General features: G+C 41.1%; 2 protein-coding genes across 2 annotated transcripts in view; both read left to right on the forward strand.

The window, feature by feature from the left end:
• Window positions 1–16,427: 16,427 nt before the first annotated feature.
• RIPPLY2 (ripply transcriptional repressor 2) lies at window positions 16,428–18,884 on the forward strand (the record flags this gene model as incomplete). Its single annotated transcript, XM_084203060.1, has 3 exons — window positions 16,428–16,736; window positions 16,875–16,939; window positions 18,705–18,884. 3 exons carry the CDS (start codon window positions 16,428–16,430, stop codon window positions 18,868–18,870), a joined length of 540 nt encoding a protein of 179 aa, XP_084059186.1. The 3' UTR covers window positions 18,871–18,884.
• A 1,159-nt stretch (window positions 18,885–20,043) lies between these two features.
• CYB5R4 (cytochrome b5 reductase 4) overlaps window positions 20,044–25,945 on the forward strand; it is a 30,440-nt gene continuing 24,538 nt past the window's right edge. Inside the window, exons 1-3 of the mRNA XM_084203019.1 lie at window positions 20,044–20,167; window positions 21,429–21,582; window positions 24,378–24,478. Of these exons, the coding sequence (XP_084059145.1) occupies window positions 20,093–20,167; window positions 21,429–21,582; window positions 24,378–24,478 (330 nt within the window). The 5' untranslated portion in view covers window positions 20,044–20,092. The remainder of the gene's footprint in view (window positions 20,168–21,428; window positions 21,583–24,377; window positions 24,479–25,945) is intronic.

Below are 25,945 nucleotides of genomic sequence, written 5' to 3' on the forward strand. Positions count from 1 at the left end.
GGGAAGAGATGCAGACAGCACACATCAGTTTCTTTTCTCTGCTGATCTCTGAAGAAAAGGCAGGTCATTCTCATCTTGATGAAATGCCAACAGGTGGAGTTAAAATTGGAACTCCAGGAAGAAGCAAGACATTGTTGGAAATAAATCTGCACAAGGAAGTCTTGAAAGCAAAGGAAAAATAGACATATATATTTGAGTTACAAAGTACATTTTAACTACCTAATCTGGGAATGAGGATCTTGAGAATAGTGTGACTTTCCTACTCCCAGGATAACCCTTCCCCACCTGCCTGGCCTGGTGCTTCTTGATAGGCCATTTTTTGGGGAAGTTGAAAATCTGAGCTTTAGTTCTTTCAGTCTGAGATAACAGTCAAACAAATATATCCAGGTGCAAAACACAGCTGAAACCTCCCATTATGGTTTATAAGGGTCAATAATCAACTGATAACTGTGGCAGATAAAATGAACATATCCCAGAGCAGATCACAGTCCACCCTGACTTGTCCCTGAATTTGGCACTCCAAAAGCAATGACTTGTTTGTCTACTCAGTTCAAAATACACAACTCGGTGAATATGAATAGGAAGTTCCTGTGCACATTATGTCTAGAGCATTTCTACTTGTAATATAATTCTGAGTTTCAGGAAGGCTGGTCAGATGTGAAAATGTAAAGGGAACTGATCCTGATGATAACGATAAGGACAAAGGGGCGTTTGGTGTTTAGCTCATGTTTTCTTAGAACACGGCCTGATAATAAAAGGGAACAAAAGAAATGTGATGAATGAGAGTGGGGCTCCTAAGAGGAAACAAAACACAGTTGCAAACAAAGATAGTGAAATAATAGGGATCCTTTAAAACAGTTGGTGCTTTCCTGCAATATTTAAAAGACAAAAAATTCACATAGGCCAAAAAGGCTGATTGCTAAACATGTATGTGTTTGTAAACAAGGTGTAGTTTGGAGCCAGAAAGAGTCAGGGCTGGATGATGTGCTGCCTGAATGGAACATTAATTTGGTCAATTGAGCCTTCAGTGCTCCTAAAATTTCAAAGACTTGTTTAAATAATATAACTATCCTGTGTTTCAAATGAAAAATAGCCTTGGACACGAACATCTCCCTGTTTTCAGATTTTGCAAAATGAAATTGGGCACTTAGCCGTAGAACACAAAATGGCAAGCATAAAAACTCATCAAGTGAATCTGCATTTTTTGGCATCCAGTTTAGATGAAACAGAAATAATAAAAAGTATCACAGCAAGTAACCAGGTCAAGGCCTGATGTCTTCCAGTGCAAACAAATGCAGGTGCTTTGGTTTCCTTTTACAGAAATACTGACAATATATAAACCCATTCAGCTTTTTTTGTCTCCATTTTAGTCAACGACATAAGAAACAACAGAAATCACATTACCATATGTGCACTGCTGAGTTTAAACGTGGATTAATTCAAAAGCAAAAATTCTTGCATTTCTGGTGCATCACCGGGCCAATGTGCAATACAGTCATCCCCACAGAGCTCCAAAGATGCCTGGCCTAAAATCCCTCAGTAAGAACCTCAGACATTCCAGCAGACCCCCAGGACCTCAGCTGTGCTGCCACTGGTCAGGCAACACTTTACCACATGGTAGTTCCCAAATACTCTTCTCATGGATGAGTGCATGGCTGTGATGCTTTCGTCTCTGAGTTCAGCCCGAGCAGAGCCATTCTTCCCCAGGAGCCCCAAACATGTGAGATCATGGGACACTTCCACAGTATGAGGATGGATAATTCCTGTACAGCTCCTCTGCACCTGCACCTCAAACACCAGTCATCAGGTGAAAGAACAACACAAATGAAGGGAATTCTGGGGAGTGGAGAGTTACACTGCCCCTCAGATGGAGAGGAAGGTCTGCTGGGGCAGGAGGAAGTGGCTGGTCTGGCACAGGGATGCAGTCAATGCTCATGTGCCAGTGTTGGCCCCTATTGACCAATGTACAAACTCACATATAACCATGCACATCTGCATATATGTGCCTTTTACTTCTCTGTGTAAGATGTAGATTAGGCTGATGATACTTGGACAAAAGTAACTTTAGCCCCGCCAGAATGTGGTGATGGAGCTGTGAAATCTGACCTTCTTCTTGCAGTGGGGAATAACTGCAAATCTAATTCTAATAATTTGAGGGTTTGGGATTTGTTGGGGTTTTGGTTTTGGGGTTTTTTTGGGTTTTTTTTTAGCTATGGGAGGACTACCTAGAGTCTTCTTAGCACAGATCCTCCCCTCCTGATCCCAAAGAAATAGTTTCACTTATTGACACAAAAGATTCTGCTCATAAGATACAGAATAACTTCTCCTAAGTGAGAAGTGTGATCAACATATGCTTGAAAACATTTCAGGACCATTTGTAGAAATAGCTGTAGATGTGTTGTTTGCATTAGCACTCTGAACTATTCCCAAGCTGAGAGCAGATCTTTGTGTTTGCTCAGGCATAAGGGGAAGTGTTAATGTTTACTGAGACAGAATGCTGTTGCTTAAGGAGCTTAATTAAATTTATCTTTCTTGGCCTGTGGTGTCTCACACACAGAGCACTGGAGAAAGGCAGATAAGGACAACCCTATTTTCTGTGTTTTTCAAGTAACTGTGACAAGTGGAAACATCAGTCTGAAAATGATCCTATTCTATTAACAGTTTTTCTTACCAAATCCTCATTATGAAAGAAGAATGTGGAAGTGGAAATAACCAAATTATGCATTGAAAGAGATATATTTTGTATGAATTAAAGATACTTATCTTCATTAGATAACCTGGCAGAGAGGTGCTGTGCTTCATTCAATTAGAAAGACTTGGTATTCATGTTTATTTTTCATTTACAAATGAGAACCCCTGGGATATGATAACTTAGCTGGAGCTATTCATCTTGAAATTTTTATTTGGAATCCAGCCTGGTTTGCAAAAATCAAAGGTTATTATCTGATGGGTAGAAGTGGGGAAAAGAATATCTTGGGGTTTTTTTTCTTGCAATTTTCAAATTACTTTGGTTAGAATGTGAGAACAGCAACCATCAGATAGGCAGGGCACTGGTCCAGCTCAGCCTCTGACACCAGATGCTCAGAAGGATGTGATGGATGTGCCTTATCTATGTCTGGTAGCTTTTTAAACTTCTCCATGCTTTTGGTCTCTGTGACACTCTCTAGCAATGAGTTTGTACTTTTAATCACATGTTACATAAAAAAGCATCTTCTGATAATTTTAAGACTGTGATGCCCCACAGCTCTGTAAAAATATCTATTTACATTCTATATCATAATGATCTACAGATATCCAATAAAATTATTTTTGACGCCTTTTTTTTCTATGCTGAAGAGTAACATAAGAGTAACATGGTCAGTAATATTTCCTCCCCTTGCCTAGGTGTTATTCCCATTCCCTGATTCTATTTACTGCCTATCTGTACCTTTTTTTACTTATACTGTATCAGTGGAGCCAAAGTCCATGCAATACTCAAGATACAGTTTCACCAGTGGTATAATCATGGTTTCTGTTTCATTTTGATACCTGAACTTAATGAGATTTGATAAACAATGTTCAGTTCTTGGTGAAGAGTGACTTCAACCTTTACAACTCATGCTTACACCCGCTCTTATAAAGCCATATAAACTCACCTTTAATCTATTTTTTATTACTCTTGTCATTTGTTTTTTACTAATTTCACCATTTGGAAGAAGCTCCTTTCTCGAACTTGGGATGCTGGTGCCTTTTCCATTTTTTGCAGGGATATTGTATTTGAATACCTTAGACTGCTACAGTGTTATTCTTCCATAGTCATAGGTAGAAATACTTCCTTTAAACTGTTTAGGATTAAATCTGGAATGGCTTTTCTTCTTGTGGATCATCTGACTAGTTGGGCCAAGAGCTGAAACTATGTAAACTGGTTGTGTCTGAATAATAGCGTGCTCTGAGCTCATCCTAATCCCCCTGCGGACAGCTGCAGTCCCCCCTTGCACCTATCTGACCCTTGCAGCCTTTAATCTGAGGGTGCTTTGCAGCTGTTGTCACTCTCTGTGTGAGTCACCAGAAGCACAGCCTCGATCATCAGGTGGATTTATCATGCTGAACTTTACCCACTGAACAGGTAAATATTTTGTCAGAATTTGCCAGGCAGACTCCCACGCTTGTCATCAACAGAGAGGGACAGGCATGCGCAGAGTGTTGTTGGTTCTACCAGCTTTGGGATGGTGGAGCTGTCCTCTAGATTGCCCAGGCTGATTTCCCAGCATTTAAACAGAATAATTATTTTGTTTCTGAAGAAAAATCAGATAATTATACCTGGTTTTTAACTATTGCTCCTTCCTAGATAGGAAATTCCAACCCAAATTGATTTTACAGCACATATTCTTTCTGTTACCAATGTGAAGCTGAGCTTTCTTTTAATAAACACTACTGCACCTCTAGTGGTGTAGGTTTCTCTGTTATTCAGATGTATTTGAACTCCGCTGTAGCACAGTATCACACTGATTATTTTCTATCAGATTCTTACTACTATAAACATCTAAAATTAAATATTCCTGTTCAGTAACCTCCATCCCAGCAGTCACACAGAGCGCTTTCATGTGGAGTACTGATCTAACCCCTGTTCATATGCCTGATTTCTTTTGAGTGTTTGCACCAATCCTTGTTGTGTGCTGTTTGGATTTTTTCATCTTCTCTCAGGCATGCAGAGTGTTTTCAATTTTGCCCTTTCAGTAATGAGTCACTCCAACTGGCGTGCTCTCCTGCATCTGTCACCTTGTCATCAATCCTCCATTTTAAAGCACTTCTACATTCTCTTTTTTTCTTTTAATGCTGAATGCTAGCAGACCCTTTCCCTTTTACACTGGGGTTTTAACACATTTTGCATTTACCTCTATTACATTTACTGGAATGATGGTTTATGTAAATAAAGACTCTTAAACACAATACTTGAGATGCTCAGGGAAGAGAAATCTTGAATGATAAATATGAATCTGTGTAATGTCCTCATGGGACACTCAATCATATCAGCCTAGTTTGACAAGACAGCAGAGAGACGTGGTGAGTCTGTTGATCTTGCTGACAGAGTTCCTTGGTACACATCAGCTTGGTTAGAAAGAACAGCAAACACAGTTTGTGCATAATTTATCAAAATTGAAGATCTGTGTTTTTAAATAAGCAAACAAAATTCAAGTTATTTCTCCACCTGCACACAGTTATACAATAGAAATAAAAGAATGGACACATTTGCACACAGATTAATCTTTTGAAGTAAATGATTTATCAAAAATTATATTCCTGGCTCAGGTGCTCACTGAGGCATGCTATTCAGTTGGGCTAATTTCTTGTGCCTGCCTTGGAAAGCCATCACCCCAACTGTCACCATGGTTTGCATGCACAGCATGGAGGAAGACACAAAACCTGTGTCCTCCCCCTCCAGGGAGAGCTCCCAGAAAGCTTTCCAGCCTTGAGTTCCATTACAGGTTTGTCCTGCTACTTGGCCTGTAGGGAATCCCATGTCCATGCAAAGCCCATGGAAATAGCACAGCCTTGTGCTGCACATGCTCCTTCTCCACAGTCAGCCTTACATGCATACTTAAAGAGTGTGCTGGGGAGACTGAGGCTGATGCCATTCATAGATCCAAGCCTTGGCAGAACATTCACCATGCTTCCTCTCATTCCACTGTACCAAGGGACCTTGAATACAAGGGAGGATTAAGCTTGGTCAAGCCAGTACTTTCAGGGGCATCCCACCCCTCACACCCCCCCTCAAACACCCTCATTCCCCTAGAAATGGAATTCTACAGAAAATCAAAGGTATTTGTATTTATGACTAAGAGCACTGAAAACTGAAAACTCCATGTGGAACTTCCTGTATGTGTTGTGCATGCATAAACCCTTGGGTATTTTACACAGAAATGTTGATTATAATTATAGTACTGGAACATTTCTATCTGCCAAAGCGTCTGCCTCGCACCTGCTCTCCTACCATGGAAAGAGAGCAATGAGAGAGAACAGAAGCTGCATCAGGAAAGGGAAGAAAAATAGTAACCTCTCTAGAAAAGCACCATCAGTTTTTATTCAAACAAATTTTTTCCTTTTTTTCCTGGCTTCAGTGTGGGGAAAAAGCAAGCATGGATCTTCCCCTCTTTCCCTGCTCATGTTATAAGCAAATTCATGAAGGCATCTCAGCTCTACAGTTCTTTGAAGAATTGAAATGAAAGGATGGATCCTCAGAAGCTGGGATTTTCTCTTTGTCTGACTGAACAGTAACAGGTCTTGCAGTGTCAAAACAGGTTTTCTTTCCCTCCCTCTGAATGTTACGTGTTTATTGTCACTGTGACATGGCCTGAGAATTCATACAGCTCCCTTGCAGGTCAAAGTAAAGTCACTGCAGGTTCCAGAGGCAGCCAGGGTAGGATTTAAAATTTCCTTTTGAGGCCATCGAATCCTTTTTAGATTTCCAGTGTGCTGCCAATCAACATAAGGTTTTTCCTGATAAAAGCAAAATGTGCACCTGGAAATGAAGCTCTCAGCTATTCTGCAGATAAACATAGCCCTGGGTTTCATATAATGAAAATTATATGTTAATATAGATACTAATATATGTTCAAATGCAAAAAAAAACCCAAAACTTTCTCTCAACAAGGTGCTTAAGAATGCTTATGCATAAAAGTTGCTTTAACAGACCATTCACTTAATATTTTTAAAAATTATGCCTATCACTCCATATTCATGTCCTCTTAATCCTTTCTATGTAACTCAGTAAATAAATTAATTAATAAACCCACAATTAAATATACATGTTTCAATGTATTTAAAGTATTTATTTTAAACAGAAAGGTACTTGGTGTGCATGTGAAAACATGTTTTATTATGGAGTATTTGCCAACAATATGAGAGACCTCTTGCTGAGAGAATGAATACCTAAGGAAATAATTTCCAGGATTAGCTCTGCATTTTGGGTGGAAAATGCTCTTAAATTTTTTTGTGTTTAAATTTCCTCTAATAGCAACACCATTTAAAAAATATGTATTCTTTAAAATTTTTACTTAGGAAGATACATCTGACAAAGTTTAGATTTCCCATTTTTCAGTTTCCAACTAGGCCATATATATTTAGATGAAAGTTAATTTAATATGTACTTCATACATATGTAAAAATTCCATATATATTTCATGGTGTGTGTATATATATAATGTGGTAAGAATATATGTATATTCTCCTATATGATGCATATTTTATATACAATACATTTTTACAGTATAAATATAGCTCTAGATAAATATAAATTCTGTAAAGGTGAAAATCAGAGAAACAACAATAATTTACAATGTCTGTCATAGCTACAAAGTAGTTCAGTAACAAAAAAATCCCCAAATTTGATATGATATGAACTGCTATTTTGAAGAAAGAACCAGTTTAGGAAGATGGAAGGTAAATGTAATGGAAAAATGTCAGACTCTTTTTTTATACTCATGCTGCAGTAATGCCTGGAGGCCAGAGAGATACTTGGCTGACTAACAAAATGCTAATTATCCAGAGACTTCTGTTTCACAGAATAAAGCCACATCAGGAACTTGGAAAGTGAGATCTGTGAAATACTTAAAGCATACTAATGAAAAAAATGCCAGGAGAAAATTTAAAATATGAGAAAGTAAAAATATTTAATAATGTGATATCACACTTATTGTTATCCTGTATTTCTTATTGTGAATACCAGGATGTGCAGGAATGCAATGTCTCATAATGAGACTGTGGCTGTAGCTCAAACAGGAAAGAAATCAATAAAAATCCGAGCAGAGGAAGGTGATTAAAATATTGAGGATGCAGCTTTAAAAACATTGTAATTATGTTCTTCAAGGTCTTAAAAAATGACAAATTTATGACTATCAGAGAAAATTTTCAATCACCGATTTTGAAACTTTTACCTGTGTATGATACCTGTATCTGAGTATCTACATTCATGTCAAAACCAAACATTGCATCCCATAGTTTTCTGCTTGATATGAAATATATTGAATATTTTGATAAATTTGGTAGTGAATACTATCTTGAATATTACGTTTGGGCATATAAAGACATGCACTAAGGCTTTTGAGGGAAATTAAAAACGGAAGGATCTTAGGCAAAATTTCCAGCTGGAATACACCACAGACATGTCTTAAACGCACAGACAATTGTGTGTCAAAACAACATTATAAAGACTGTGAGAGTGAGCCTCAGAAAGTTAAAAAAATGCCAGAATTATGGTTGTCTACACCACTTAAATTCAGCTTGCATGTGTATATGCATTATGGCAGGCAATGGCACCGCCACCTCCTGATTTTCACAAGTCTCTTCCCTCTCTCAGTGCACAGAATAGGTGATGAGAAGGTATTGATTGGCTTTTCAGCAAATCATTTGTTCTCTGCTCAGCCTCCACACTCTGATGGCTTCCTTTCTTGGCAAAAACAAGACAAGATTTCAAAATGCTGCTCTGATGGCCAGGGGAATATGACCTAGATGATTTTTAAGGTCCTTTCAATCCCAAACCGTTCTGTGGTATTAAGATTCTCCCAGTAACCATGGTGGCTGCAGGAATTAAACAGACTCCACAGAGCCTTTAGGGACTACTGCTGCCATTTTATACCAAGTGGATAAAAAGGCTCTTTAAACCTGGCTGGCCAGTTTGAGATAATGAGAACTTCATTTTTCCACAGACTTGAATTATATAGTACTGCATTAAAGGCATGATTCTCATTAATTTCAAATGCAGTCTTGAGCGTCAGATCCATAGTGTTCAAGCTATTTAGGACACAAAGATGCAAGAGGGAATATGTACTTGCAAACCCTGTGAGGGATGGACTTTAAAACTCTTACAAATCTTACTGCAGTCTCTTGTATCAGACAAGCAAATACAAAAACATGTCATTTGGATGCACATTACCTAGCTTGAGACATCTAAAAGCTATTGTCTAAAAGCTATTGTCAAGCTAAACTAGGCATTTCTAAGTTAAACTGGTCATCTTTCAGAGACCCTAGAGACACAGATTGTAGAAGAGAGCTTGTCATCTTGCCTGCCCTGTGCATTTTTGACATTTTAGGACATTTTTAGAAGACATCCTCTTCTTCTAGGACTCAATCAGTTGTCTGAAGGTTTCTATTTTACAGCAGCCTGAATTCATCATGTTAGATTTAGATTAATAACTATTAAACACTTTTTTATGTGATGAGCTAAAAGTCACATGTGAACCTCACAGAATTTTTTTTAGGTTTCTGGTTTTTTGGGAGACTGACTGCAGCATTAAAACTGTTCCACATTACAGTCTAGAGGTAAATTGCTATGTTATACAAATACAAATGGAAAAAACAGGTGGGAAAAAAACATCAGGTCATGCAATAATAGGACCTGGATAGAAAAATTCAGGCGTATGATGCAGGATTTTGTTCTTTGAGGTAAAAGAGTAACTGTTAGTGGTACTAACTTGGAGCCTCTCTAGAAGGCTATGGGACCTTTGCAGCAGGTTTCTCAGGCTTTGCTGGAATAGGGTCTCCTGAGGTCCACACAGGCTTTGGAAAGGTGTACACTGGGGCTACAACTCCTACATCTATTTTATTCCCAACTCAGTTCCTCTCTCCCTTCTCCTCAATGTATTAATATTTTAGTCATGTATCTTCCCAATTTTGACTTTTCATCTTACTTTTTATTGAGCAGTCCCAGCTTCTAGCCTTCAGACTGTCTTTAGATCATGTCTGGGAACAAAACATCCTTCACTGAGATTGTTTTCCCAGTATTTTCCCATTTGTAAGCACTTGGAGGTCTTCCTGTCCTCAATCCTTCACCTCAGTCTTCTTACCCTGTTCTGACATCACCAAGTTATTATTTTCCAGTCCAAATTGTCCTTCCCCTGCTAAATGCTTTCTTTTGCCAGCCCCTATTCTAGTCACTCTTGCTTTGCTTCTGCAACCTTGCTCTTTGGTGACTGTCCTGCCTCTTCTCTCTCCCTGTTCTCTGCTGCCTGTCTGGGACTTGCATCCAGTCTCCTTGCTCAAACATTGTCTGTGCTTCCCACATCCTCAAGCTGCCCTTCCACATATCTACTAAAGCCTACTCCTCTCAAAAAAAAGGCACCACAACTTTTTCATATTGCAAGGTGATCTCCCAGTCCCCAGAAGTGTTCAAGGCCAGATTGGTTGGGGCCCTGAGCAATCTGATCTTATGAGTGACATTGCTGCCCCTGGCAGGGGGGTTGGAACTAAGTGATATTTAAGGTCCCTTTCAACCCAAAACATTCTATGTTTCTTGAAAATGGCTCAGTGATTTGAGCTGTCTTATTTTGATTGCAGTCTCCTCCACTCCCATATTCCCTCTGCCACCTCCAACTAATTCCTCTACCACAGGAAAATTTTGCTCAAATAAAATTTGGAAAATTCTAAGTGATGTTAATTGTGATTTTAAGGGTACTGAAAAGCAGCCCGAAAAACATGTGATATCGGTTTTTACCTTTGATTCCTTTGGCATTTATCTGCATCTTCATTAATAACAGACAGGCTAGCAGCCTACCCCTTGTGTTCAGTGCTACCACTAAGGATCCTGGGATGAGAGCATGCTCAAAGAAGTGCTGAAATTCTGACACAGTGGAATTGGCAGCCTCATAACATCAGTCACAAAAAGCCAGTGAGGAGATGCAGGCTTAGAGGGTCTCTGTCAGCACCTATCTGCAGGCACCTGAGTAAGAGCTCTGACATCCCTGCAGTGCAGTACGAGATACCGAGTGTGCGCCTCCGGCTGGCACTGCTTATCTTTAGGACTCACTTTGCCTTTCTCAGGTGCTTGTTTCTCAGAGGTACAGCTCTGTTTCTTGCAATTCATTCCCTCCTGACAGAGGTTAAATGCTCCATTATATACATCATTCTGCATTATATACATTGTGCTTAGTGGCATACATCTTTATGGAGAGTTGATGCTGTGCTGATAGCTTGGAGAGACAAGGGAAATTGAAAAACAACCAGTCTGCCTCCATCGCTATCTTTGTAGCCAGGAAAGCAATATATCTGAAGAAACAGTTAATTGAATGGAACATTGTGAGAGAGGAGATGACATTGCTAGGGACTGTATTACCAGAGGGGTCAGATCAGGACATTTCAATGATTATCTTAATTTCTTCATCTCTTCTGTCAATAGCTGTTGACTTCATTTCATTTGGCTGCCTCTCACTTATTTCCAGAGGCAAGAGGGCGAACCCTGCCAGTGCCACACTGCAGCACTCTGTACTCCAACTGCAGCAAACACTGTGACATTATGCTGCATTATGCTGAGCCAGCCAGACACTTCTGCTGAGCCCTGGCATCAATGATGTATGTGTTTCACTGACTCCTATTCTATTAAAAGATGTTAACAAGATTGGTGCTCAGCACTGATGTCTCTGTTCCTTATCTGCATGGAATTTAAAGTGCTCATAACTCAATAGCAAGTGATACTCCTATTTTTTTGAAAGATCCCTGTAACTGGTGGCTGATTGCATTACACATTCTCAGTCCCTTAATATGCTGCTTTCCCATGTGGATACATTATCCTTTACCATTTGCCAGCCTGGGCCTGGGAGTGGAGTGCAGAGGGGGAGGGAAACGAGGAAGCCCAAGGTGCTGTGTGCAGTCACACTTTGCCACTTGGACGTGCGGGGCTCTCACGGAGCCGCACGTGTGCCACGAACACAACACATTGCTCATCCCCCCGCAGACTGCAACGATCACCCCACCACGAAGTTTGTAACAGCACCACCTCTGGGATAAACCTAAGGAAGTTAGAGGGTTTCAGGCTCATTAACAGAGTGAAATGTAGAGCCGTGCCCCTTCAAGTGAGGACATTCACTCCTGAATTACCAGGAGCTGCTTCCCAAGAGCAAAAAGAGGGTGAAAAGAAATCTTTTCTTGGAATTGCATCCCTCCTTTTCACAAAGTTTTCTTTCTGGTGTTTCAGTTAATAGAGCAATAGGAAGAATAATTTTCTCTGTAAAATGGAAGAACGCTATTTAATGCTAATATGACTTAGTCAAAATCTAGTGAAATGAGTAGCGGGATGGATATGTCCATGAAAAAAGATTCCATCTTTAGACCTCCAACATACACATCTGTAGGAATCACCTGGCACTTTGGTTTGAGTGGAGTGACTCTGTTTGATTATAGACTGCATTTTTGTATATAAATAGGATGGAAAAAATGCCCACCATCATTAGGACAAGCACCACTTTCATTAGCCAAGCAATCATTTCATAGCCATTGGTAACACTGGTAATGTGAATAGACTGGTCTGCTGACTTAGTTCTGTATTTTTTTTTTTTTTAATAAAAAGTTAATTTGTGTTTATTTTATTTCTTGGAAGGTAGTTTGGATCTCATATTATTTATTGACAAAAATAAATCATTTTGTGGAAATGCTGAATGAAGCCCACTTTCAGGTACATTAGGTCTATTGAAAATACTGTATCCAATCCAAATAGTGGTAAGGTAGAGGCTGGTGGTAGTCTTTTTGCTTTGCAAATTGATATTTTATTTTCAAACTATAGCAGAAAGAATGCCCTTTGTGTCATATCACAGCTAAAAAATGCTTAAGGCCTCATAAGACACCACTGTAAAGTTGTCAGTAAATTATTATTGCACACAGATAACTATCTATTGAAGTTGTTCGCAAATTTCCTATGTGAACTTTGCTTTTAGTGGGAAAAAAAGAGATCCATTTATGAGCTAACACACCAAACATGTAAATAAATGATATATGCATGTACAGTCAATACCTATATGCAAATATCAGGCATAGACTTAATTTCAAAATCTGGTCCTAAAGTGCTGCTAAAAGTGGAAGTATCAAGATGAAGCTAGGCTACAAAATAATCAAGATCAAATTTTGTCTGTTAATCAGTTTTCTCAGTTCAGTCTCAATAAGCAGAACAGTTTCATGTGTTTGACCTTGCTTTTGTCACTAAAACAAATTCCTGACAAGATCAAGCCAATTCTCTCCCTATATCAACTCATGCAATAATTTTCATGCAATGTCCCTGCTTTACTCATAAATGAGAGGTATCTCTGCCTTCAGGGAGGTGAATATGAAGCCAGCTGACTGTCCTCTGTCCAGATATTCCCATGTCCCAGTGTGATTAGCACTGTCTTGTCAAATTTAGCTCTAGGCCATTTGTGAACACCTTTTTGTTTATAGTAGCACACTGAAATCTGCACAGATCTCTGTGTTTGCTTTTCTGTGTATCCTATTAACAGTGCACTACATTTCAAGACGTCACACTGCGGAAAGCCACAAAAGCATTTTTAATCAATTTAAACCAAATTTTAAAAAATTCCTTTCATTCTGGAAAAATACTACTTGGTACAATTCTGATAAAACAAAATCAGGGTTTTGTTCCACTATTGTAAAATCAGAGTAGAAGAATCACTGTAAAAGAATTTTTGTACTGCATTTGAAATTCTTCAATTGCAATTTTGTACAAAAATTCCTATAAAAATCAACTTATGGCTAAGCAGGATTGAACCCTGTAAATGACTGGCTATGATCTGCTTGGAAAGAGGTATAAGGAAATTTTTTAAATCTATGACCTTGGGAGAAATTTTTAAAAACTCAGGTATTTTTATTATTGCACAAGAGTAAATTAAACTATGAACCACAATTTTTCAGCTTTCATTCCAGTATAATAAAGCACAGTGTACTAGATTCTGATTAGCAGCCTTCCTTTCCTAGAGGCGGTGTAGTTATACATGCACAACCAAGAACAACCTTCAACTCAAGACTACTTTTTAAAAAGTAGAAATACAAAAAAAGCAGGAACTAAGACACAGAATGAGGAATATTGCTGTAGTTAGATCAGTCAAGAATGCATGAAGGAACTGCCTCTATTGGACTTCATGTTGAATCAGAGCTATGGATTCCACTACTGTATTAAAAGAACCAATTTAAAGAGTGTTCCATCACTCCCATTACACCAACTATTGGTTCAGCAGTGGTATGTAGCTCCTACCTGAAGAGATTTTAGCATGATGGAACAATGCACTGTTTCTACTCAGTGCACAAATAGCAGAAGAGACAAACATGACAAAGCATCTTCTATCCCTGATTTACCAGTTTTCAGCCTGTATTTCAAGGTCAATGGGAAGATAGCAAAATGCTAAGATTTTTTTTTTCCCTCGTTTTGGTTTTTTGTTGGTTTTTTGGGTTTTTTTTTATGATGTCAGTGATAACAAGTTATTATTGCAACAACAGACTTCTGTATTTCTCTCAACAAACAGGACTGCATCACCGAACTGCAAAACCAAGAAGACTCATACAGTGTGAAAATATGCAGGGGAACAACAGCTGTTAGTCATTATTTTCTCCTTATCCTTTCAACACCTCTCTTTCAATTTGCTCTCTAATGGGTAAATCACACTTTCTCCCTAGGACATTTTCTCATTTCAGGCAGGTACTAAAAAGAATTCTGAGACAATTAAGAGTCATTGGTCAAAGACAGCCCATCTTTTGTGGCTTTTACTGTAGACATTAAAACTAATTTTTATGCTTTAGCAAACAGATAAAGCTGATTTTGTGTTCTTCTAGCCCTTTGTCACAACTAATGTGATGGAGGATGTTTCTGCTTTTCTTCTTTAGACAATGAATCTCGCCTCTTTTTTTTCTCTTACATAGTCTGCGTTAAACTCTTCAAAAGAGGAAATGTGAAATAAAAAAATTACTACTTTCACTTCATTTAAGCCAAAGAATAATCTACCACCAGAGAGCTTTTAAATATTTCTTTCATGCTTTCTCTCACCTGACAATCTTCACAGTAGCTATTTGGAAAAAGAGAAAAGAAGAAACAGTTTTGCTAATGATCACATTTGGTTTATTGCACAAGTTACTATACTTTGCTCTATTTTCTATTTCTTAGCTGCGAGATGAATATGTATTGTAGTTTGAGTCTTTTGTTCACTGATTTTAATTAATCTCATTCTAGGCCAGAGTGAAAATGAGGCAGGGAAAAACACAAAGAGCTACAAACATCACGTCCTACTAAATTTGACTTTTCACTGGAAAATACATTTTCCTTTATTAACTCTTAAAATCAAAATTATCAATTTTTCCAAGCGGCCAAATGGCACAAATCTTCAAAATGACAGAGTATGTCCACTGATAAAATTGGAATGTATCACAGCGCACAGAAGCTTGAATGTGTGCACTCTTCCAACTATTTCTTGTTCAACATAAGTGGTTGCTTTCCTTCAAAAAGGCAAGTCAGTCTACATCTGGTTTTGACTCTAGGATGTGAAAGATTACCCATATTACATTTCCCACACAGCTTCTAACACGTAACATTTTTTACTACTCGTACTGCTGGTACTATTTAGTGAAATGGATTGTGCTGAAGATGATGTGGAGACAGCACAAGTCTGTAGCTACTCTTTTTAGAGTAGCAGCTACTTGCAGCTACTCTCGGGCAATGCTAAGGTAGACACACTCCTTATGCCTCAGACAAACTCAAGAAGGCAAAATATTATTCCAAACGGTGCCTAAGTAAGGTGGGTCTTTAACAGGACAATAAATGATCTGGGCTTTAAGCCCTCCTTCAGCATCTAGGGGAGCTCCATCCCTCCGACCCTCCCAGTCCTTAAGGCTGGTATTATTACTGTTTACCAGTTCTTACGTAACTTGTTTCTGCCCCTCTCCCATGCATCACTTATTGCAACCTCAGAAAGAAAAGGGGAAACAAGAATAATAAATGAAAGTAAACTCCCTTGGTACAGGGGAACATGGAAACGGCAGGAGCTCCATGTAAAACCTTGCACGTATAGTGACAGCATCTAGTGCTGGCAGCAGAACGAAGTACTGGGACCACAATAAAAAATAATTAAGGCAGGCACGGTAAAAATACCGTATTAAAAAAAGGTGTGTGTGTGTGTGTGTGTGTGCATATATATAGAAATAAATATATGAAAACAACCCCCACCGTTGCCTGAGGGGGAACACGTCAGGGAGCGCACTGGGGCTGACGTTATTGAGTAAGGGCCCCTCCAAAGGGCGTCATGTCCTCCGCCAGCCCGGGATGGGGTCCCTGTGTCCGTGCCTGCTCCCGCGGGGAGCTGCCATCCGCGGGCGGGTCGCGGTGCTCTCGTCGTTCCGGAGCACAAACAAACAAGGCTGGAACAACAAAAGGCCGCGGTCGCGGCGGCCGGACCCCGCCGCCGGGGCGCAGAGCGCCGGGCACATCCCCGGTGCCGCCCGCCCCCCCGCTCCGTTCCCACAGGGCTGTCCCCGCCCGCCCCCCGGCAGCTGCCATGTGTCTGCTCGAGTGCGATTAACACCGACTCGCCAAATCCCCCCCGCGCCCGCTTCCCCTCCCCGGGCCATTTGGGGCATGCACGCGCCCGCGCCCCGTGTTTACACGGCGGCGCCTTCGCGCGGAGCCTTTCTGTGGATGGCGCTGGCAGATGAGCCGGGGGAGGTGGGGGCTCCGCGCCGCGCAGCGCCCGCCGCCGGCTATAAAAGCCTCCGGGCCCGCGGGCGGCAGCGATAAGCGAGCGGCCGCAGACCGGCGGAGGATGGAGGGCGGCTGTCCCCGCCCGCTCTCGGCGGCGCTGCCCCCGCAGGGCTACTCGCCCCTCTCCTCCTCCCGGTGCGGCGGGCGGCCCGGTCCTGCGCTGACGGGCCTGCACTCGTCCCGCAGCCCCGCGCCCTTCTGGAGACCGTGGGTGCCCGCGCCGGGTGAGGCGGCCCGGCGGAGCCCCGGCCCCGCCGCGGTGAGTGGGGAGCGGCGTTGCGGAGCATCTGCCGCCGGCATCGCCGCGCACTCGGCGGGGGAGTCCCGGCGGGGCGGGGATGCTCGGGGAGGGCCCTGTGCCGTGCCGGCGGGCTGACCTCTGCTCTCTCCTCCGCAGCCTCACAGCCCCGGCGGGCTGGCGGAAGCCTCCCGAAAGCTGGCGCAGTACACGCACCCCGTCAGGTAAGTGGCAGTCCCCGGCCGCTCCCCGTTCCCACGGGGCACCTTGGGGCACCAGGGGCCCGTGGCACTGCGCGGCCAGGAGAGAGTCCCTCGCTCGCCAGCGTAGTGTTTTAGCATTAGCTCTCCCGCCCCTTTTGTTTCCACCCATATATTTATGTAGATATTAAAGTGCCTTGGGAATGAATCGGCCGTCTACGTGCTTTTGTTAACTGACAGATCCTTGGGCAAATGATTGCCAGGACTTGTGTATTTAATATATTTGAGTTGTTGATGTGCCTCTGTGGGGTGAGACTTAAGACCTATTACACAGTTATGTGGGTGTTTTTTGGTGGTAGTGGAGTTGGCTGAGCACCCTGTTACTCATTCCCGTGCCCACGATTAAAAAAGGCACGGGGGTGTAGTTCCTAGGCTGTGTTGCTGCGCAAACATCCAGCGCCCTCCCACAGCAAAAAAGCAGGTGGAGGCGTGGGAGAGAGTGGCAGGAAGAGAAGGTATGCACTGACTAAGCCACCATTGCTCAGGAAAATACTTGCTGCTTTAATGATAAAGGCAATGATAGTATCTGCACTGTCAGTTGTGAAAAGGAAATAAAGAAAATAACAACAGTTGAATCTGTAGGAGAGTCTGTATTCAGAAAAGCTGCTAGGCGTTGCAAGATGCTTAAAATAATTGGACAGGTAGTTTTTCCAGACAAGAAGAGCCTTTCTTTCAAATCTAGGCTCTCATCCTTCAAATAGTGATGCACTAACTAAGCAACTGTACAGGCAGACTTCACTGTGACTGCTCCAATGCTTTACGATTGAGTGAATGCTGTTGCGGGGAACATTGAGAATGGAGACCCCTTACAAAGCTGAGGCCAGCGACTTAATGCTGCCAAGGAAGCAGTGTTCTGTTACACAGTAGCCTAAAAAGTATTTCTTGTAATTGCTAGAAAGCTGTCTACTTCTGTTCCTTCACACGTTTCTATCCTATACAATCTGTAGTCAGCATTTCATTATGTGGTATTGTGCTAGTCTCTTGGCTCTTGGGACTTCCATGGTCTATTCCTTCTAGCTATTTCCAAACTGTAAGCAAAAGAGGACAGTAGTTGAAAAGGAACAGGAACTTGGAGTATATTCATTACAATATATTACCATTAGCTGATCGCCCATGCTAACTGTGATCTTATCTGCATATTTTGTTATTTCTGGATACAACACAGACTGCTTTAAAATCTACATCCTTGGGACATCTTCCTTTTGGAGTCTGTTGATTGTTTTTGGAAAGACAGATGAAATCTCAAGGTCTGATCACCCCTAGACCTTTATCATTCCTTTGAATTTTACAATGGTGTGAAACAAGTATCAACATCTACCAAGGCTGGGGACCTCCAGTAAGAAAACTACTAATTTGATTCAAATGCATTTTTGATCCTGTTTGACACCCATTGGAATAGTTCCAGTAGGGGCAGTACGGCTTGGATCAGATCCCCAGGTAGTACAGTTAATGAGGTACCGGAGTGGGAAATTTCAGATGCAGAGTCTTGGGCTTTTGTAGCTTTGCTGCAAAACCAGCACTCTAAATCATCTTTATCTCTTCAAATGAAAATAAGAATCCAGAAAATTTTCTTCCCTAATTGAATGTAGAAAGCAACTTAGCAATTGAGCATGTAAGGAAAAACTCTGTATGATACTTGTTTTAATAGAATTTCACTTTGTTTTTTTGCATGTCCCTCTACGTAAGATATGTAATAACAATAAGCAAATCTCTTGTATACTTGTTTCAGACTATTTTGGCCCAAATCAAGGTGCTATGATTACTTGTATCAGGAAGCTGAAGCACTTCTGAAAAACTTCCCAGTTCAGGCTACAATTTCCTTTTATGAAGACTCAGATAGTGAAGATGATGAAGATCAACTGGAACAAGATTCAAGAACAGAATCAGATTGCTGACTGCAGGGAAGATTAATGCTACTTCTAAGACTTAATTTAAACTTAATATAAATATGTATTATAGTATTTTTAAAGATAATTTATTTCTATGTAAGTTATTCTTAATAAAACTGAGATGCCTTGTAATTTTATCCTTTTTCCTTTGTTCTTTTCCTGTCCTGGTTTAAGTGGGGAAGGTATTGATCAGTATTTTTCTATCTGAGGTCCTATAGTTTGTAGATCATAGGTTGAACACCAATTTTTGAATCAGAGAACAGATGCCTTACTTTGAAGGGCTCTATGGTTGTGACTTTCTCAAAGTCTGAGGACACAAGGAAAGCTTGCCATTGTGATTTAGTAGGCTCCATATGGAAGCATGTCAAGGAATCATTGGATTAAGTATTCCAATTGTGTGTGCCTGCTGTTACAACAGTTTCAAACATGGAGAAGAGAAACAATATAGCTGTTTTTGAAACGGAGAAAAGAGTCCAAGTTCTAATCTAGTTCTTCTCGTGTTGAAGAGTTTACCTCACATCACTCGCGTTCTTATACATAAAAGTGATTGTTTCATACTGCATTTGTTTGTAAAGCGGGCATCAAGAAATGAGAAAAAGGTCTGAATTGTTATAACAGTGAGCTTGGTTTTAATAATAGGAACAAAGTTGGGCATCAATCATCGTGAAGGCCAAGGCCCGTAAAAGAACACCAAGACAAATCCAAAGCTTTCAATTAAAGGCAGTGCCTCTGTCAGGCAGCGGCTGTGTACTTACCTGACCTGCCTTTGCCTTGGGCGCGCTGCTGCAGGCCGCGCCGGCTCAGTGTGCCAGCGCCGTCCAGGGCGTGCTTGCCCTGTGCTCCCAGGGCTCTGCAGCAGGATCGAAGCGGGTCCCCACCCAGAGCCGTCCCACACTTAACCTTCGGAGCCTGGGGTGCCCCAGCTGTGTCTGCCACAGCCTTCCGGCCTAAGCACCCGCAGGGGGACACCTGGACGGAAAACCAAGCCTAGTGCATACATCCCCCTCGCCCCCGGGAGAGACAAGACGGCGGGCGGGCTACGCGCTGCTCCCTGAACACAGGCATGTCCGGTCCCGGCCGGTCTCCCCCGCACCGCCCCCGAGCCGAAGCCGCCAGCCCCGCTCCCGGCCGGGCCGCGGCCCCGCCCGCCGCGGCGGAGCCTGCGCGCTGTGCCCCAGCGCTCCGCCCGCCCGCCCGCCGGGGCCCGGCCGCGGCCCGGCTCGGTACGATGCTGAACGTGCCGCCGTCGGCCTTCCCCGCGCCCGGCTCCCAGCAGCGAGCGGCAGCGGGTGCCCGCAGCAAGGTACGGGCGGCTCTGCCGCTGTTGGTCGCTTGGGGGGAGGTGAAGGGGCCCGCGTTTTTCCCGCTGCGGCGGCTGCCCGGCCCGGCCCGGCCCGGCCCGGCCCCGCCCGGCCGAGCTGCGGTGGTTGCCGGTCGGTTCCCGGCTGCAGCTGGGGCAGGGCTGCTCCCGGGGCCGCGGCAGGGTCTCGGGCGAGAGCCCGGCCCGGCTGCGCCGCTGGGAAGCACTTGGTACTTCTCGTTTGAGAGGGCGGCGGTGATAACGCTTCCGGCGCTTCCTGCCCCGGCTGTGCAGAGATGGAGACTTTCACCTTGGAATTACTGCGTGCAGTTCATGCTTTATGTGTTGGATCTTCATCTTTGGAGGCGTTTTGAGAACACTTGTTATCTAGAGACCTTTCTTGGAAAGTAGACTTGGACTAAAGTAGCATTAAGAAATGTTAGTTTATGTACGGTTTAATGTTTTTGCTTTTGTTTTTCCTGTGGTTTTGTAAGACCGCAGTTTTTTAACCCTGTTTCCTGTTGTTAAAGCTTGGATCAAAAGGGTTCCCAAACTGTGGTCTTACTTGTTTACTATTTCTTTAAATGCTTTTAAAATGCTCAGAAAATAAAGGTTCTGCAGCATGGGTGTGCTTTCTGCAAGGAATTGCAAACGTGGTGTTGTAAAATGTGATTTGCTGAGTTGGTATTTTTTAGAAACAGACGTTCTGTGGGTCTCCATTACTCACTAGGTGCTATTGAAAAGGAAGGTGTTAGATACCCTGAAGATCTTGTTCTGCCTTTCAGGACAGGCAGGCCATGGCAATACTTCTCTGGAAAGCTACTTGACTTCTGTCCCACCTGTCTCTGAGTCAGGCTTCCAGTTGCTGTAGGGCTTGTGAAAAGTCTTAATGAATACTGTGAAGGAGAAACTTGTCTTACCTGACTATGATTTTTAAATTTCCTTTCTTTATTGCTCATAGTTTTCCAGACCATATCTCAAATGATTTGCCACCACAGGCAGACTTGGTGTCTTCAGCTTGCTTTGGGAAGAGTCATCTGAATGTTTGTTGCTGTCCAGTAATTTCTGTATCGCTACCCAGAACACTCGCTTAAGCACCCTTAGTACTGAGTAGGGCTCCCAAATATCAGTGAATAACATGAGTTGGGTTATTTCTCTTTTGTTTTTGTCTGAGCCTTCCTATGGGGCTTAGAAAAGTGCATTCTTAGAATGGCTTTTTCTTCCTTTAGGGGTTGAAGTTGTTTGTATCTTTGTTATTTTCCAGGTACCTTTAAAACCAGGAAGGAGTCTTATGGATTGGATTCGGTTAACTAAAAGTGGGAAGGACTTGACTGGTTTGAAAGGGAGGCTGGTGGAAGTTACTGAAGATGAGCTCTCTAAACACAACAAAAAGGAGGACTGCTGGATATGTATAAGAGGTAGGTTGCTGTGATGTTTCTTCTGTGTTTTTTGCCTGGCTTCTCTTTTCTGTACTTAAAGAAGAAGCAACAAAACTCAAAAAACAAGAACAAAAGCCACACTCCAAGAGGAACTATGCACCTCCTGTGTTTAGGCCAGGTGTAATCTTGACATACTTTGGCATAACTTCAAGCAAGAGATTTTGTGTTACAAATATTTTCCTTGCTTTCAAGCCTTTCAGAGTAAATCTTCCAAATTGGCATATTTTATACCTATTTTATAGCTGCCTATGAAAATAAAAAAATACAAGATTTTAGGTAATGTGTCAAGTGGAAAGGACTTAGCAAGAAAATAGGGCTTTGAAACTGCTGACATGTACACTTTTCAAACTTAGACAGTTTATAATTTTGAGCAGTTGACTATTTTTAAGGATTGCTTTAAAGCAGCCAAAACCATATAAATATTAAAAATACTACTTAAACCTGGAGAATGATCTTTAGGAAATAATTGTGAAAGCACACATACAATTTCATAAAACTTATAATGCAAGTGACAGTTGCCACACAGAGCAGATGTAATCTCTGACTACAATGACAGATGCCTATGGTAACTATGCAATTCTATTTCTGTTATTATTTTAATGACATTTTAGCTCAGAAGTTGCATCATATGTGATACATTTAGCAGTGTATGAAGGTGGTCTGGAGCAATAGCTGTGGCTAGGCTAGAAGAGTATTTTCAGAGTTGCAAATGAAGTTCCTAATTGTCCTACAGAAAGGAGTAAAACATTTGCTCTGCAGTTTAATCATTTAGAGGCTAAGATCCGGTAATATCACTGTAAATTTGTTAGGAGATAGAACCACTCTTTCTACAAAAATGTACCATTAGCTTCTCTGATCTTCTTAATCTCTTAGTGATAACATTGATCTGATAAGGAACAGCATTGATATTTAATAAAATGTCATGTCTGAACTTCAGCAAAAGAAATTTAATAATTTCTGTGTGGGGTGGTGATTGTATTATTCTTGGGTGTTACAGGGGATGAGAGTGAAAGTAAAGGTAAAATGTTATTCAGTACTGGCCTTTGAGCAAAACAATAGGATTGTTAATTCCCTGTGCTGCAGTTGCATGTGCTACTAAAACTACACTGGGAGGAGAGCTAAAGAAACCTTCTTTGCTATATTCATCTGTTCATTTTTCATTCTGATAAAGGAACATCTACTGCAGGCAGAATTACTTCCTAAAAATACTTCTGTTTTCCTTTTAATCTCATCTTATCTTTACTGCATCTCTGAGGCTGGTTTTTACAAGAACTCCATCAAGTTGCCTCTGGATCTTAAATTTTTCCAGGTCTGCCTTTTCTGTGTTCTCAGATGTCTAGTGAAAAAAGCATCATAATTGAAAATCACAGTAGCCCTCATATGTGGACAGGAAGTAAAAGAATATAATTATGGAAAAGCTAAATTAAGTCTCTGCATTGGTAATTAGACTGTGTCTCTAAAAGAAAGAGCAGAAACCCATGAGAGCAATGTGAAGTAAAAGAAGAACAGGAACTAAATTGGTTCAAAACCCCAGTGTGATCAAAGAAAGCTGTCATATAGGGCACAAATTTGTACATAAAGTGGGGTTCAGAGGAGTTAAAAAATACATGAAGGATGTATAAATGATATATTTCTTTTGCTCCAGCAAGTTTGATGGTAAATTATAGAAATATTCAGGAGGCCATGGCTATGCAGAACCTTATAATTTATTGTGTGCAATAGTCACTGCTGCACACAAGATGGCACAGTGAATACAGCCATCAGAAGAGCAGATCTGTAAAGCATGCAAAGATCCATCCTTTGTTATTGACTGGGTCTTTGTTGTTGGCTGGGATGGTTGTTCTTGCCAACTAGGATTGCTCCAAGTATGTCTGCCCCAGGCTCGGTGCTGAACGCCTTTCTTTCCTTCTGAAGTAATTAATGTACACTTCCTAATGCCTTCAAAGCTTTTTCTGCAAGCGCTGGCACAGTTCTGTTTTTGGTAGCTTCCTGATTTGATAATGTTAAATATCGTCAAATATTCAGGCAGGTAGGGATGCAATTATCACGTTAACAGCAATATGTCTGTAGTAATTTTTTTTTTAATAGCTGCATTCTTCAGGCCCCAATAACCCAGTTGCCTAGCAACAATAATTAGCCTTCATCATTTCAGACATGTGAAGAAACATTGTTTGATGTTGCTGGAAGTGTAGAAACAATGCTGAGCCCTTTTACTGGGAGAGATAGAACCAGAGTTGTAAGCCTTTAATGAGCACGAGCTGTCTTAAGTTTCTTATATTGTGAATCTGAAGAATGGAAGTTTTGTTGCTGTATTTCCTTGTGTGTGAGAGTTCATTCCTGTAGGCATTTCATTCCACGATGGTGATGGGTGGTACTGGAAGAACTGTAACGCTTCAGGGATCACTTAATTGGAACGGAAAGTGCAAACCATTTTGTGCGCTAGCTGGTTTAATTTTGTCTCTTTTTAAACCTGCTTGTGGTACTTTTACCCTCTAGCTAGGATACATCGTATTCAATTTCTAGGTTGAAGTCTTAACCCAAGGCAAGTGGTGTGGCACTGTAGGATTGGCACCTCTATGTATTAAGACACCTCTTGTGCTGTATACAATTGTGTCACTTATGTTTCTGTTTTTGTGAAGTCCTACTGTCTGTTCCAATTATGCCTACTGTTTGCTAGTTCACTCTTTAATTTGTGCTAACCTTTCCATTATTTTTGGAGACAGGAGTGGTTGTGGAAATGCTGCTCTTATGCTTTTATGTTCTGTTTTCTTCAGGATTTGTATATAATGTCACGCCATACATGGAATACCATCCAGGTGGTGAAGATGAACTAATGAAAGCAGCAGGAACTGATGGTACAGATCTCTTTGATCAGGTGAGAACAACTTGCAGCAATTGACATTTGCTCACCGTACTTGAAAAATGCATGTTTTGGATTATTTTTAGGGCATTTCAGTGGAAATGGTGATTTGAACTTTTTCAGTCCTAAGGAAAGGCAGCAGGTCACTGTTTAGAATGACACTTTCATGTGCTGGAAGAGACATGTAGTTTAAACTTTGTATCAAATGACAGTAATGAAAATGTCACTTTATGTTGTTAGAATTATTCTTCAATTAGACTTCTTTTTTTAGGAGAAATAGCAATAAAGCTAGCAACAATTTGAGATACCACCTTCCTAATAAATTGCTTCAATGACTACTATTGTTGGAGAGTCCTATTTTTCTATGACCTTTCACTTTTTGAAAAAAGCTTGTAGAATTCTTTGTCTGTTTAGTTGGCAGCTGCATTATTAGAAAAAATGCTGGAGCTTCTATAATTTTAACTGGTGAACAATTCACAGGATGCCAGTTGGTCTCTTATTTGTTTACTATTTCTTTAAATGATTTGAAAATACTCAGAAAATAAAGGTTCTGCAGCATGGGTGTGCTTTCTGCAAGGAACTGCAAACTTGGTGTTGTAAAATGTGATTCACTGAGTTGTTATTTTTTAGAAACAGATATTCTGTGGGTCTCCATTACTCACTAGGTTTATCTGAGAAACTGCAAAAGAGCAGAAAAGAAATCTCTGTTTTGGAAAGGAAGTATGTTACCTCTTTACATGTCATGCATCAGAGTATGTTATGCCTTCATTGGCAAATATTTTTAACATTGTAAATAAAGATGGATAATGTTTTAGCTTTGTTGAGTTTATCCTTGGTTGTCCTTTCACAAGTGAAGTGTTGGTTTTGGGCATAATTCTTTGATTTCAAGAAATCTGTAGTATCAAGTACCCAGTATCAAGGTGGGGCTTGGAATTATGTTGCTGGGTCATTATATGATGTCCTTGAAAACAGAAGTCTTGATATCAGGAGTATTTGGGGAAGCCCCTGTAGCTAAATTCAGATATATGCTTGCAACTTTTTAATTTTTTGTCATGGGAATGGAAGCAGGGTTAGATCCTGAAAATATGCTTTTCACTTTTATTGTTTCTGGCTGATGACTTTTCTGTTACTGGAGGTGTTTGTTTTCCCCTCTGCTTTAGCATTCTGTGTCTGTCATATAGTGGTTTTTTTTAAGAGCTTGGTAGATTGCTAGTGTTCCCCAAATTTCTGGAAAAATTAAATGTCATTCATAATCCTTCATTTCTTTCTGTTACCTGTATATGAGGAAACTACAACTTATTGATGGGACTCTATATCTCATCTCCTTAGCTAGTCCAGTTGAAAGTTTTTATTTTTAAATCTAGATACCATTCAAATTTGTCATGCAACACTTTGTTTCCTTTTCTCTTCTTGTGATGTTATCCTGGATGCCCTATCAGAATTCGCTTTTCTGCCATCCATTTCCTCTACAAGTTCTCCAGT

Source organism: Fringilla coelebs (genome assembly GCF_963513975.1).
Source record: "Fringilla coelebs genome assembly, chromosome: 3".
Taxonomy (NCBI): domain Eukaryota; kingdom Metazoa; phylum Chordata; class Aves; order Passeriformes; family Fringillidae; genus Fringilla; species Fringilla coelebs.